The 12,371-nt window shown below is 50.2% G+C and overlaps 1 protein-coding gene across 1 annotated transcript; it reads left to right on the top strand.

Moving 5' to 3' along the window:
• The first annotated feature begins 5,146 nt into the window (after nucleotides 1-5,146).
• Nucleotides 5,147-12,185, top strand: RCVRN (recoverin). The gene is made up of 3 exons (XM_045824021.1): nucleotides 5,147-5,646; nucleotides 8,678-8,789; nucleotides 11,699-12,185. Exons 1-3 carry the CDS (start codon nucleotides 5,170-5,172, stop codon nucleotides 11,818-11,820), a joined length of 711 nt encoding a protein of 236 aa, XP_045679977.1. The 5' UTR covers nucleotides 5,147-5,169; the 3' UTR covers nucleotides 11,821-12,185.
• Nucleotides 12,186-12,371: the final 186 nt, after the last annotated feature.

Raw genomic sequence — 12,371 nt, 5'->3', positions numbered from 1 at the left:
TTTCAGGAAGTTAAATCTCTCCCATTTTTTTCCTTTTGGCTCTGTGTGTACACTTGAGATGCTTAGGATCACCCATGTGAAATAAACTATCCAGAGACACTGGGTCCCACTTGGTGACCCTCCTCCCTGGAAGGCAGCCACACTCTCCTTTGGACAAATGGCTTCTGCATTTCTCCAGGCTCCCAGGACTGGGATAATTTTACTCCTGATAACTTAGCAGGGGGACAAAAGTCACCTGAGCATTGACCCTCCCCCCCAGATGGGTGCCATGCTGCCAGACCCACACTCCTGACCCCATCCCAGTCCCCTCCCCTGGCGACTTGTCCCTATGGACAGGTGGGGCTCCCAGCTGTTATTTCTTGTCTCATCCATCCATCTGTTGATGCATCCCTTCCTTCATGCCATAATTATCAAGCACCTACTATGTTCTAGACACTGTCAGAGGTAATGGGAACAGTGGAATGAAACAGGTAAAACTCTACCCTTATGAGCTTCCTTTCTAGCAAGGAAAGACAGAAAAACATGAGGTTATCATGCAGGTATGTAGTGTGGCTAAAGAAGGTATTAAGTGTTATAGAGAAATAAAAACGGGGCAGAGAGAACTGGTAGTTTTCTAAGGGTGAGGGTGGGTAAGTTGCTATATTAAATAGGGGAGTTGGGTAGCCTCACTGGGAAGGTGCAAAGACAAGTAGACTGAAGACTGGGGAGACAGCCTGGCAGGTAGCTAGCTGGGAGAAGAATGTTCCTGCAGAGGAGGTGACCTAATGAGAGGTTGGGTGTATGTCAGGGGGTGGGCAGTAGAGGACTATTTGGGGCCACTAGTTGAAGCAGAGCGGTGGTGGGGAGGTGCAGCTTCCACCAGGCTTTGCCAGCGTTGGAGAGCCTGTGACTTTTACTCTGGGGGTCCGAGGTGCATGGCCTGACTTCGGTGCCACAGGGCTTGCTGCACTACAGTGAGGGACGGGAGCAGAAGCACCCTCTGAAGCTGGAGCTCAGGGAGAAGCAGTGAGCCCACAGGGGGCACTCATGGTGCAGGTGGAGAGAATGACCAGGTTCTGGGTGTACTGTGCAGGTAGAGCTAACACGATTTCTGACAGGTTGCAGTGGGGTGGGACAGAATGAGAGGTGCTGAGGGTGACTCCGAGGACTTCAGTCCAAGCAACCAAAAGACCAGGTTGCCATTCAGTGCAAAGGAGTGGCCATGGGAGGGACATCCTTTCCCACTGTCTGCCTTCTGGCCCTCCTCTCCCCTGTTCTCTTTCAGTGCAGACTGTACAGGCCCTGGGACCAGGCCCAGGAGCAGAGGTCAGCTTGTCTTGGAGCTCAGAGCCAGGATGGTAGGGGGCTGAAGGTGGGGGCCGGAGGGCTGGGCCCTAGCTAACAGCTAAGACAGAGCTCCAGTTTGGGGTGTGACAGGCCAGCCTCTGGGAAGAGCCTGCTTTGTTCAGTCAAGGCCAGGAGGGGAGACACACACTGAGACTGCCTGGAGACGAGGCCTTCTTCCCCGTGGACTTTGGAGTTTGAGGAGAGTTTATGGCCCTAGCTCAGACTTAACAAATCCATTCACAATACATCATCTCCAACAACTTGTTTGACTAAGGAGCATAAACTCTCCCTCTGATAGAAGATGTTTATGCAGGTTTTCAAACAAACCTCCAGGTCATGACCCTTCTCTCAGCAGCATCAACACAGCTGCCTGTGGGTCCCCTCCTGCACTTGGGCTCCTCCTGGGTGCAGCAACCTGAAGAATAGGGACAATACCAGGCTGCTTCTGACCTGGATCCAGCTCCTTCCTCCTTGTCCCTGGAGAGGGCAGAAGAGGTTGGGGGATGATAGCTGCCTACCATCTTAACCCAGGGCCCTGTTTTCTTGCCCACGTCTTGTCAGAGCAACCCCAGCTCTTCACCTGCAGACATGGAGCTTCTCCCACCCTCAGCTCAGGCAACTGTAATGTAGTGAAGGGCCCTGAATGGGGAGCCTGGCAGGCCTGGGCTTTCATTCCGGCTTTGCATTTTACAACCGTGTGACACAGGCCAGCGATAGGCATTTTGGAACTTTGTTTTCACCCCTGTAACACCAGCCTGGCCTTATCTGCAGGCCTGGTGTGGATGGGCGGAGAACCCAGAAGGTACTTCTTTTTATTTTTATATATGTAAACAATTTTTTTTTATTTTTTTAACTTTTTTAAAATTTTAATCATTGTTCAAGTACAGTTTTCTCCCTTTTACTCCCATTCCAGCCCACCCACCCACCCCTCCCCACCTCCCTCCCATTACCCCTCTCCCCCTAGTTTTTGTCCATGTGTCCTTTAAATTTGTTCTTGTAAACCCTTCCCATTCTCCCCGAAATCTCCTCTTCTCTCCCCTCTGGTCACTGTCATCCTGTCCCCTATTTCAGTGTCTTTGGTTATATTTTGCTTGTTTCTTTGTTTTGTTCTTTAGGTTCCTGTTAATGGTGAGATCATATGGTATTTGTCTTTCACTGCCTGGCTTATTTCACTTAGCATAATGCTTTCCAGCTCCATCCAAGCTGTTGCAAAGGGTAGGAGCTCCAGAAGGCACCTCTAAAGGCCTCTCGCACCTGGTTCAGAGGTAGGGGGTGAACCTCCAACCTCACTTTCATGGCCTGGGTTGTGTTTGTTTCTGAGTTCAGTGACTGTTCTATTTCTAACTGCTCTTGAAAATAAATGCCTTGCTACAAGAGAGTGAAATCTAGAAGAGAAAGGCTCTTAACAACTAACATGCTCTCGCAAACTGACAGGACCAAATAGTGAGTGCACCTACACACCCCTAACGTTAAGGCTTCCTGAGAAACACTCTGGAACCACAGCAGGTGGAGCAAGCTGGAGGGGTGGGTGAGCAGATTTGGCTCCCGAACTTTTGTCCTCCCTAAGCAACAGCAGGGTAGGCCTGGCAGGTGGCTTTCTCCCAGCAGTAGGGGCCTGTTTTGATAGGGTACAAACCCTGACTCACCTGCCTAGAGATTGTGGCGTTTATTCTTCATAGTTATGACCCCTGGGCAAAGAGGAGACATCTCTCCCATCCAGTTTGGCAATGTGGGGGCTCCAGGTACATTCCCCTCCAGCATTGTGCTCAGCCAAGCTGGGGCACTGCCAACCTTTTCTTCGGTGACGAGAATTCAGGTACATAGCATACCCCCTAGGGTTCTTCCTTATGTCCTGCACTCATAACTGAGCTGACTGCAGAGATGTGAAGGCTTCCATTGCAGAGTTCCCATCTCCCATCTATCCATTCACTCACTCAACAAGCATGTTAATGTCTGCTAGCTTCAGGCATCAGGCTGGGCTGCAAACTGACAACCTGCAAGCTGAAACCAAACCACAGATATGTTCTATTTGGCCCACACCAAGTTTTAAAAATTTCTGAACTCTCAATTTAAAAGCTTGGAAATTGCATCTAAAAATCTGATTTATGAATTTCTTTTGGATAATAAAAAAATACAATAACACTGGGCCATAATCCCATGTGACCATGTTGACATGGAGTTGAACACTGGCAGCCCCTCCCACATGTGACACAGGCCTCACCACTCCCTATTGTATCCCTGATCCAGCTCTTTCACTCCTTCCCTCCACTTGCTGACTCCTAGTAGGCAGTTTAGTTTTTGACCCTGTTGTAGATGAGTAATAACAAAAACTAACATATGGTTAGTACTTAGTATGTGCCAGGCTCTACTCTAAGTATGTTCACACATTAACTCATTCCAGCCTCACAAAAACAATGAAGTAGACACTATGATTATACCCATTCACTCAAAAAATAGCCACTGACAGCCCAGCCCTGCCAAGCACCATTCTGACAATGAAAATGCAACCAGGAACAAGCAGACGGACCCTTGCTTCCAGAGAGCTCTCACTCTGGTGAGGCCCTAGACAGCACCTGGAACAAATAAATAGGAAGCCAGAAGGTGTATGGGGGAGGGAGCAAAGGAAAAGCAGGGTAAACAGTCTGGGGTATGCTGATGGGTGTGGTAGGGTGTGCAGGTGGAAATAGAGTGGACAATACAGACCTTTGTGAGAAAGTGACTTTTAAGGAAACCACGAAGGAGGTGAAGGGTTGGGAGAAGAACGTTCTAGGCAGAAAGATTTTAGAAAAGGTACCTGGCAAGAAGGGGCTGGATAGAAGTATTTGAAGTCGTGAGAGGCAAGGACCTACATACAAGATGACTCTATCCAGCAAAGCTTTCATTTAGAATGGAAGGGCAGATAAAGTGCTTCCCAGATAAGGTCAAGTTAAAGGAGTTCATCATCACCAAGCCCTTATTACATGAAATGTTAAAGGGACTTATCTAAGGAATAGAAGATCAAAAACTGTGAACAGTGAAATGACAACAAACTCACATCTATCAATAACTGAACCTAAAAAACAAACAAGCAAACAAGCAAACAAACAAACACACTAGGCAAACAACCAACACAGGAACAGAATCACAGAAATGGAGATCTCATGGAGGGTTATGAGTGGGGAGGGGGAGAATGGGGGGGAAGTTAAGGGAATAAGAAGCATAACTGGTAGGTACAAAATAGACAGGGGGAGGTTAAGAATAGCATGGGAAATAGAGAAGCCAAAGAACTTATATGTACAACCCACAGACATGAACTAAGTGTGGGCAGGGATGCTGGAGAGTGGGGGGAGTGGGGTGGAGGGAGGATAAAGGAGAGAAAAGACTGGGACAACTGTAATAGCTTAATCAATAAAATATACTTAAAAAAGAAAACATGCCTGGGGTCACACAGCTAGTACATTGCAAAGTTGGGATTTGAAACCAGGTGGTCTCCAGAGCCTGGCTCCTACCCCTGCATTGTAGGGCTCAATGAAAGATGGGACCCTCAGAGTCAGGGTGGGGGACAGGAGTGAACACCATTGCTCTCAAAGAGCTAGAGTTGGGGTGGAAGAGGATGAACTAGGGACAGTGTGAAAGGCCTTGGCCCAAGACTTGGGCTCCAAAAGGCTCTGACCTCCTGTCCTCCCAGAAGGCCAAAATGGATTGACGACTTGCTGTCAGCTCCTTATTTTAATCTCAGGAGGGTTCTGGGAACTTGCCTAGCCTCCACCAAGCTCCTGCCCCCCCCCTCCACCCCCGCTCCTTCCAAGTACTGGGGTGAATCTGCTGCAAATCCCCCTAATCTGCCAGCATCTCAGTGTCCCTATGAATGCAGTGGCACTGAGCCCTGGAAGCCTGAGGCCACATCACTCCCACCCACCCAGCTGCGACTGCTCCGCCCGGGCCCACGCCACCTCACCCATGGGGAACAGCAAAAGTGGAGCCCTGTCCAAGGAGATCCTGGAGGAGCTGCAGCTGAACACCAAGTTCACAGAGGAGGAGCTGTGTGCCTGGTACCAGTCATTCCTGAAGGAGTGCCCCAGCGGCCGCATCACGCGGCAGCAGTTCCAGAGCATCTACGCCAAGTTCTTCCCTGACTCCGACCCCAAGGCCTATGCCGAGCACGTTTTCCGCAGCTTCGACGCCAACAGCGATGGCACCCTGGACTTCAAGGAGTATGTCATCGCCTTGCACATGACCACAGCGGGCAAACCCAGCCAGAAGCTGGAGTGGGCCTTCTCACTCTACGACGTGGACGGCAATGGGGCCATCAGCAAGAATGAAGTACTTGAGATAGTCATGGTCAGTCTCTATGCACCGCTCCCCTTCCCTGTGCAAGACTGGGGTCACCCAGGGTCAGGGCCCCCTGCTGCTGCTGCTGCTGTTGGGGGATAGCAGCTGGGGGCGGGGCTGGAGGGTGGAGTGGGGACTGTGACTGACTCAATGTCTATGAGACCACGGTGAGGGGTCTCTAACATACCAATTAACAGAAGGTGGGGCACCTTCCCACAGCTTCATTTCCCTCCTATTTACATTTTGTTTGTTTATTTCTTTCCATCCTTCTTTCTTTCCTCACTTCTTCCTCTCTCCCTCCCTCTCTCTGTCCCTCATTCCTTCCTTCACTAAAACGTCATTAAAAACCTTCAACCCTACATATTCACATTCCACAACATGTTTCAAATACACAATAGAGAGAGGCCAGAGTAGGGACGTGAAATGTGGGTTCTAGTTCTGATTGTCTTCATAGAGCTTCACCCCGGAAGCCGCCCAGTCTCCTCTGCCCTGTCCTGTCCTGAATCACAGGACCCTCAGCCCCTCGAGGGCCAGCGCTTCCAACACACATTCTCCGTCCATCCCAGCTAGCCAGTGTCAGACCATGTGCTGTGAAGATTTTAGGTGTCTTAAAAATAGTTTTATTTAATGTAAAAGTAATTCATGAAATTTAGAAACATATGCAAAAGAAAATTAAACTTACCTTTAATTTCATCATCCAGAGAAAACTGTCAACATTTTCAGCCTTTTAGCTATATATTTTTAAATAATTTCAGAACTATGAAATATTCATATGATTTTTACCATACCTTTCCCAGTTATTATTATGAATGTTTTCTATATCAGTATATACTCCTCAAAGCCATTTTAATAACTGCTTAGAATTCCATCTACAGAAATGTCATAAATTTAGCCATTCCTATATTTTAGACAATGAGGGTGTTTCTATTTTTTCTATTCTATTATTTATAGTTACCTTCACTTAGTATCTTTTTAAAGATATTTTTTATGTATTTTTAGAGCTAGGGGAAGGGAGGGAGAAAGAAAGGGAGAGGAACATCAGTGTGTGGTTGCCTCTTGCACGCCCCCTACTGGGAACCTGGCCTGCAACCCAGGTAGGTGCCCTGACTAGGGATGGAACCAGCAACCCTTTGGTTCCCAGCCCACACTCAATCCACTGAGCTGCACCAGCCAGGACTCATTTAGTATCTTTTTACCTGACCTTTTTACTCCCCTATCTCATGCCACTCACTTTATTTTTTTAATTTCATTTCTGTTAAAAGGGAGAATGTTTGTCCTATTTTATATAACTTTTGATGCACTGGTAATCCTGTTCTCATTTGCACATGCTTCTACCCTTATTAGAAGATACCATAAATAAAGTAGCCAAGCATGCGGCTGGTGATCTGTGGGCTCTACTTGAGCTTCCCGTTAAGGGCAGGCTTGTCTGGGGACCTCACTGGCATGTGGGCAGGGCCTTCAGATCGAACTCCCCTGGACTGGCAGGTGGCCTGGGATGGAGACCACATCCCAGAATCACCTTAAGGATGCCAGGCCCAGCAGAAGCCTACAAGTGTTGGTTCCTTGAGAAAAAGGAGTAGGAGAGGGAGGAGGGGAAGAAAAGGTAGGGAAGGGAGGGCAGGGGCAGTAGGGCAGGGCAGGGCAGGGGAGGGGAGGGGGAAAAAGAAGAGACTGAGGAGGAGCATCCACGGCTGAGGCTGTATAAAGCCATTGGCCTTGGAGGCAGAAGTTACGGATTCCAGTACCAGCTATGCCACCAACTAGCTGCATGGCCTTGGGAAAACCATATAACCTGCCAGGGCCCAGGGTGAGCATTCAATGGGTCTCTCTCTGTGCTTTCACTGAGGCCTTGACCATCTGTCCTTGCTGTTAGAAGCAGCATGGGGCAGGCAGCAATAACTCCCAGCTTTAAGCCTTCAAGGAGGCACATGGTTCCCATGGCTCAGGACAGAGAAAGGAGTTAACAGAGTCCCCTACACTTCAGTTGCTAGGCACCTGCCAGCCTAGACTGCTACTGGGATTGATTTCCTTGTTCTTCTTGTTATAACATAGGGAGCTGAAAGGGTACTTCTCAAGGCCATTGACCTGCCCTCCAGGCTAATTTTGTAGGCATTACTGGCTGTGCTCTCAAGCGACTCCAAGGTGTCCTCCCAACTCCCACCCAGCACACTGCCTGCATCCCAAGCCTGCCCCAAGGCTGAAGGCACAGGCTGGGACAGGCTCAGGGGCCATGACTTTGAGTGTTCTCTCTGGACCTGGCCAGCCCTAGAGCTGGATGGGCACAATGAGACCACTGGTCCCTTCCCCTAATCACAGGTACAGAGGCACTTCCTGCCTGGTCCCTTATCACACATCCGCCTCCTTTACTAGTGAGAGGAGAGGGAGGTCGGAAGGATCCTTGAACCTAAAGCTAAACCTTTCTCTGGGTCCCTCCCTGAGCGGAAGGGTAACTGAGAAGCTTTCTGAGCCCTGGGGAGACCTTTGGAAAGTTCTTGTTGATGCCTCCACTCTCAGCAAGTTGTCTCAGTTTCTTCATCTATAAAATGGGGTTGATAATGCCCACCTGACAAGGCTGTGAAGGTACCATGTAAAATGCTCAGAATAGCAGCACATGTTAAGCACTCAACAGATGTTAGCCCTTGTTACCACAAGACAACCTGGCTGTGCAACCAGGTACCATGTGGATCTGGAAGAAGGGTGAGATATTCGAACACTCCTGGGCAGTAGGGTTCAAGGCAGCCATGGGATTATCATCAGGAAGCTTTTTATTTTATTTTATTTTATTTTATTTTATTTTATTTTATTTTATTTTATTTTATTTTATTTTATTTTATTTTAATCAATTGAAAGCAATACATCTACACGGTGAGGAAAGTCAAACCACACAGAAGGGAACAAACAAGAAGCAAAAGCCTGCTTCACCCCTCCCAGGAGTGTTGATTCAGTAGGGCAGGTTGGGCCTGGGAACCTGCATTTTAACACCAGGGCTGCCAGCCCCTGCTGCTCCTGCTGACTCGTCATTCCTCTTGATTTGGTGCAGGCGATTTTCAAAATGATCAGCCCCGAGGACGTGAAGCACCTTCCAGATGATGAAAACACCCCGGAGAAGCGAGCTGGGAAGATCTGGGCCTTCTTTGGAAAGAAGGATGATGGTGAATGCGCTCTCCCTCATCACCGTGGATTTCACAGTCAAGGGCTGTTTCCTGCGGACCCCGACAAGATGTAGCTGCGGAGACCCTGGGCCCCGCAGGGCTGGCTGCCGGGCCTCGGGGGATGGGCAGACCCACTGGCAGGCGGGTCTACCTGCTGCCCCCCAGAGCTGCCACTGCCAATGAGAATGGCACCCGTCTGTGGCTTGGGCAGGTCCATCGCTGCCTGAGAGTTTCGGGGTGAAGGAAGGCTCAGAATGGTGGAGTGCTTTTGAAGAAAAACACCTTTGGTTAGAGCAGAGTTAGCCCACACTGAAGTAAAAGTAAAAAGTAAAGGCAATGGCATATTAGAAGTTAGTATGCACATGCCAAGCTTAGAGTAATTCAAACCACTTTCTGTCTATGTGGAGTGCCAGTTTGTAGACCTGGGTTTACTTCAGTTGTTTTCAAAAATGCTCTCTAGACAGTTAGGACAAGGCAGACTTTAGCTCGGTCTGTGTCTGACTTAGCATCGAGTCCCAAGTAAGTGGGATCTCAACTTACATGGTTTACTTAGGAAGTTAATTTGGGTCCCCCGAGAAGCACTGCCAGGTCTCTTAGATTTAAATTAGGTTGTGAGAAATTTATTGGGAGAAAGGCCTGTGAGGGAAAACAGGGAGAAATCTACAGAAAGCTGGGAAACCCATCAGACTGCAAAGCAGATGGGGCCCGTGTGGGCAGAGGGGCAAGGAAGGAAGGTTGGAGAAGAAAAGTGTTAGAGTACAGTGCCGTTCTGAGAAAGGTTGGCAGAGCTGAGGGGCTGTCATCAAGCCCCCTTCTTCCAGGAGCTGGCCCGGCCTGGTGCCCTGCCCACCCCCCACTGTCTGCCGGGGAGCAGCCTGCCGGTGTGCGGCCGGTCTTGCACTGACAGGCAAGGGTGGGTGTCAGAGCTGGGTGGTGGGGCTGCTGCTGCACAGCACTCATGGCTGTCGTGGGAAGGACAGCAGGAAAGCTGATGTCAGGGGTGTTGCAAACTCACATGGCCGCAGGAGCTCAGATGATGGAAGTGAGAGAAGTAGACAGTAGCTCTACAAAGTATGGGGACTGGCCAATAGTGGGGAGTGAAATGCCTGGTCTGATGGCTTCCATGTGGGAGTATAGAGCCCACTGGCCCTCATCATAGGATATTTAAAGAGAGGAGCCAGCCATTGAGACTTTTAAAATCTGAAGCGTCTCAACCAATGAAGTGCTGCATGGCCCAAACGCATGCGAGGGGTCAGCACTGACCCGTTTGGGATTTCTGGGGCCATCTCTCACCAGGGCTGCAGGGGGCAGGCTCACTCAGCAGGATGTTAAATAAGGGCAGGTAGACACCACGCCAGCCTTACTAATCTGTAGTCCAGGAAGAAGTCAGAAGAATGTGAAGGTTGTTGGCTCTAGGGCCAGAGCCAGGTGAGGCAGGTGAGGCGTCTGGGCACAACACTGAAGGAGGCATCCATTCCCAGGTGCCGCCTGTGCTTGCACGACCCTGAGACTGAGCACCGACTCAGGGTGTGCAGGGTAGGTGCTTCGATGGCTTCACCCGAGTCCCAGCCTTGATATCGCCACCCCTTTGAGCACCTTCTCCGCCACCTCATTCGCTCAGACCCTGGTTGTGTGAGATGACCCCTGTGACCTCCCACCCTGCTGGCCTGTAACCCCCTCCATGACATCCCTCTGGGTCTGCCGAGCCTCCTCTTATGTTACTGGTTAAGCTGAAAACTGACCCAGCTGAAGGTCACAGGAGGTGGTGGTATCACAGGGCTGACACATCACCCTGGCCAGTGGGCCTGTTTGTTCCCTTTCATGTGGCTTGCCTTGGGACAAGGCCCCCTTCCAGAACTGGGCCTGATGGTGAGGTCCCCAGATCTTTGTGAAGCTGATGGGACCGCTGAGATTTGAGACCCAAATTTCATCCCCTAAACCCACACAGGGAACCAGCCAGGGCCCTGATCCAGAATTAAGATTAAGGGCGTTCAAAAGGCCTGGAGCATAAACAGATGGAAGTGCAATTCAGATCAGCCAAGCATTGTTGAACGCCTACTACGTGCAGGCCACTATGAGCATCAATGTGACCAGAAAGAGCGGCCGTCTCACTTTAGAGTTATTTCTACACACAACTGCTTTCCCCACCAGGCCCAGAGTGTCCACGTGGGGCCAAGGACTTGATCTCACTCCCTTCTGTGCCACACCCTGCCCTCTGCCCCTGCCGTGACCTCAGCCCAAAGCACAGTGGCTGTGGCACAGAGGAGAAGCTCAGCAAAAAGCATTTAACTGCATGGAACTGAATACATTAGGTGGAGCCAATGCTCTCTCTTGGTCCCACATGGAGAGGTAGATGGGGGATGCTGAGAGGCACAGGGCAGAACCATGCAGGAGTTGTCAGCTAAGAACCGTGGGGCTGCCCATGTGCTGGGGGCGGGGTGTCAGAGAGAAGTCTCCACGAGCCAGGCTCTCCAGGGTGCTGCACTGGGATCCTCCACTTTCATCCCCTTCTCCCTGAGTGGATCCTGCTCCCTCCTTCTCAATTGAAACTGTTTGCTTTGCTCTGTCTCCCAAAAGTTCTTTCAGAACTTGAGGTTGGGGACCTAGGGTAATACTCAAAATATTTAATAACCAGCAAGGCAGCGGCATTGGCCAATCAGAAGAGAAGCACAACACCAAAATGCATCCAGGACTCTCAGGAGTGCCAGTAGTTAACCCTGCCGCTGCTGATTCATGGGGCGGTCCTGGGGATGGGCTGGGTATCTGGGGCAGGGCTGGGGGCACCCTGGGGGTGCTAAGACTCAAGGTTTTCATGATAGATACATCTTTACAGGACATGCTGGTGGATGTCAGCCTTGTAGCAACTTGAACAACCAGTCCTGACTGTAGTGTTTTTCTCCCATCTGCAGATAAACTGACAGAGGAGGAGTTCATCGAGGGGACCCTGGCCAATAAAGAAATTCTGCGGCTGATTCAATTTGAGCCTCAAAAAGTGAAGGAAAGGTTCAAGGAAAAGGAAAAGAAACCCTGATGCCAACCAGTGACCTCCCCTGCCTCCCCTTACTGCTCACATAAACATATACTCGCATGCACACACACTCCCCCTGCACATACACACACGTGTGCACACAAACACACCCAGGGGCCACAGCATGTTGAACCCACAGCACATCTCCCGGGGGAATGAAAGCATCTTTAATGATCTGCTGGCCCCTTCCTCCCTTGCCAGCCAGAGCCCCTCCCACCACACCCACCTCCCTGCTGCCTGCCAGCCCACACCTCCGGTGATAATCCCGGGATTAGGTCTCAGGACTCCTGAACATCACCCCCTGAGTAAGCTCCTTTGAGGATTGCTGGGTAAGCAGATTCTAATAAATGTGAGAGTTGCGGGGCATGCTGCAGGCTGGTGGTTCTTGAACCAGAAAAGCAAATGACTTGTCGGTTCAGCCTCAAAGACAGGGACACATTGCCATTGCAGTCACAGGTTGGGGTCTGGGTCTGCAGTGGTGAAGATGGTGGACACGGCTCTGCTCTCAAGGGGCTCAGGGTGCACAGGGGACCACAGTCCTCAGAGCTGCCATT

Source organism: Phyllostomus hastatus, unplaced genomic scaffold (genome assembly GCF_019186645.2).
Source record: "Phyllostomus hastatus isolate PE091 unplaced genomic scaffold, TTU_PhHast_1.1 phas_scaffold_55, whole genome shotgun sequence".
NCBI lineage: Eukaryota > Metazoa > Chordata > Mammalia > Chiroptera > Phyllostomidae > Phyllostomus > Phyllostomus hastatus.
This window is presented reverse-complemented; position numbering and strand designations above follow the sequence as displayed.

Bases quoted from the DNA above. Each gene is read 5' to 3' on its own strand.
- RCVRN (XM_045824021.1), top strand. From the start codon at position 5,170: ATGAATGCAGTGGCACTGAGCCCTGGAAGCCTGAGGCCACATCACTCC. The intron at 5,647-8,677 runs GTCAGTCTCTAT...GATTTGGTGCAG, and splicing joins AAGTACTTGAGATAGTCATG to GCGATTTTCAAAATGATCAG. The intron at 8,790-11,698 runs GTGAATGCGCTC...TCCCATCTGCAG, and splicing joins CTTTGGAAAGAAGGATGATG to ATAAACTGACAGAGGAGGAG.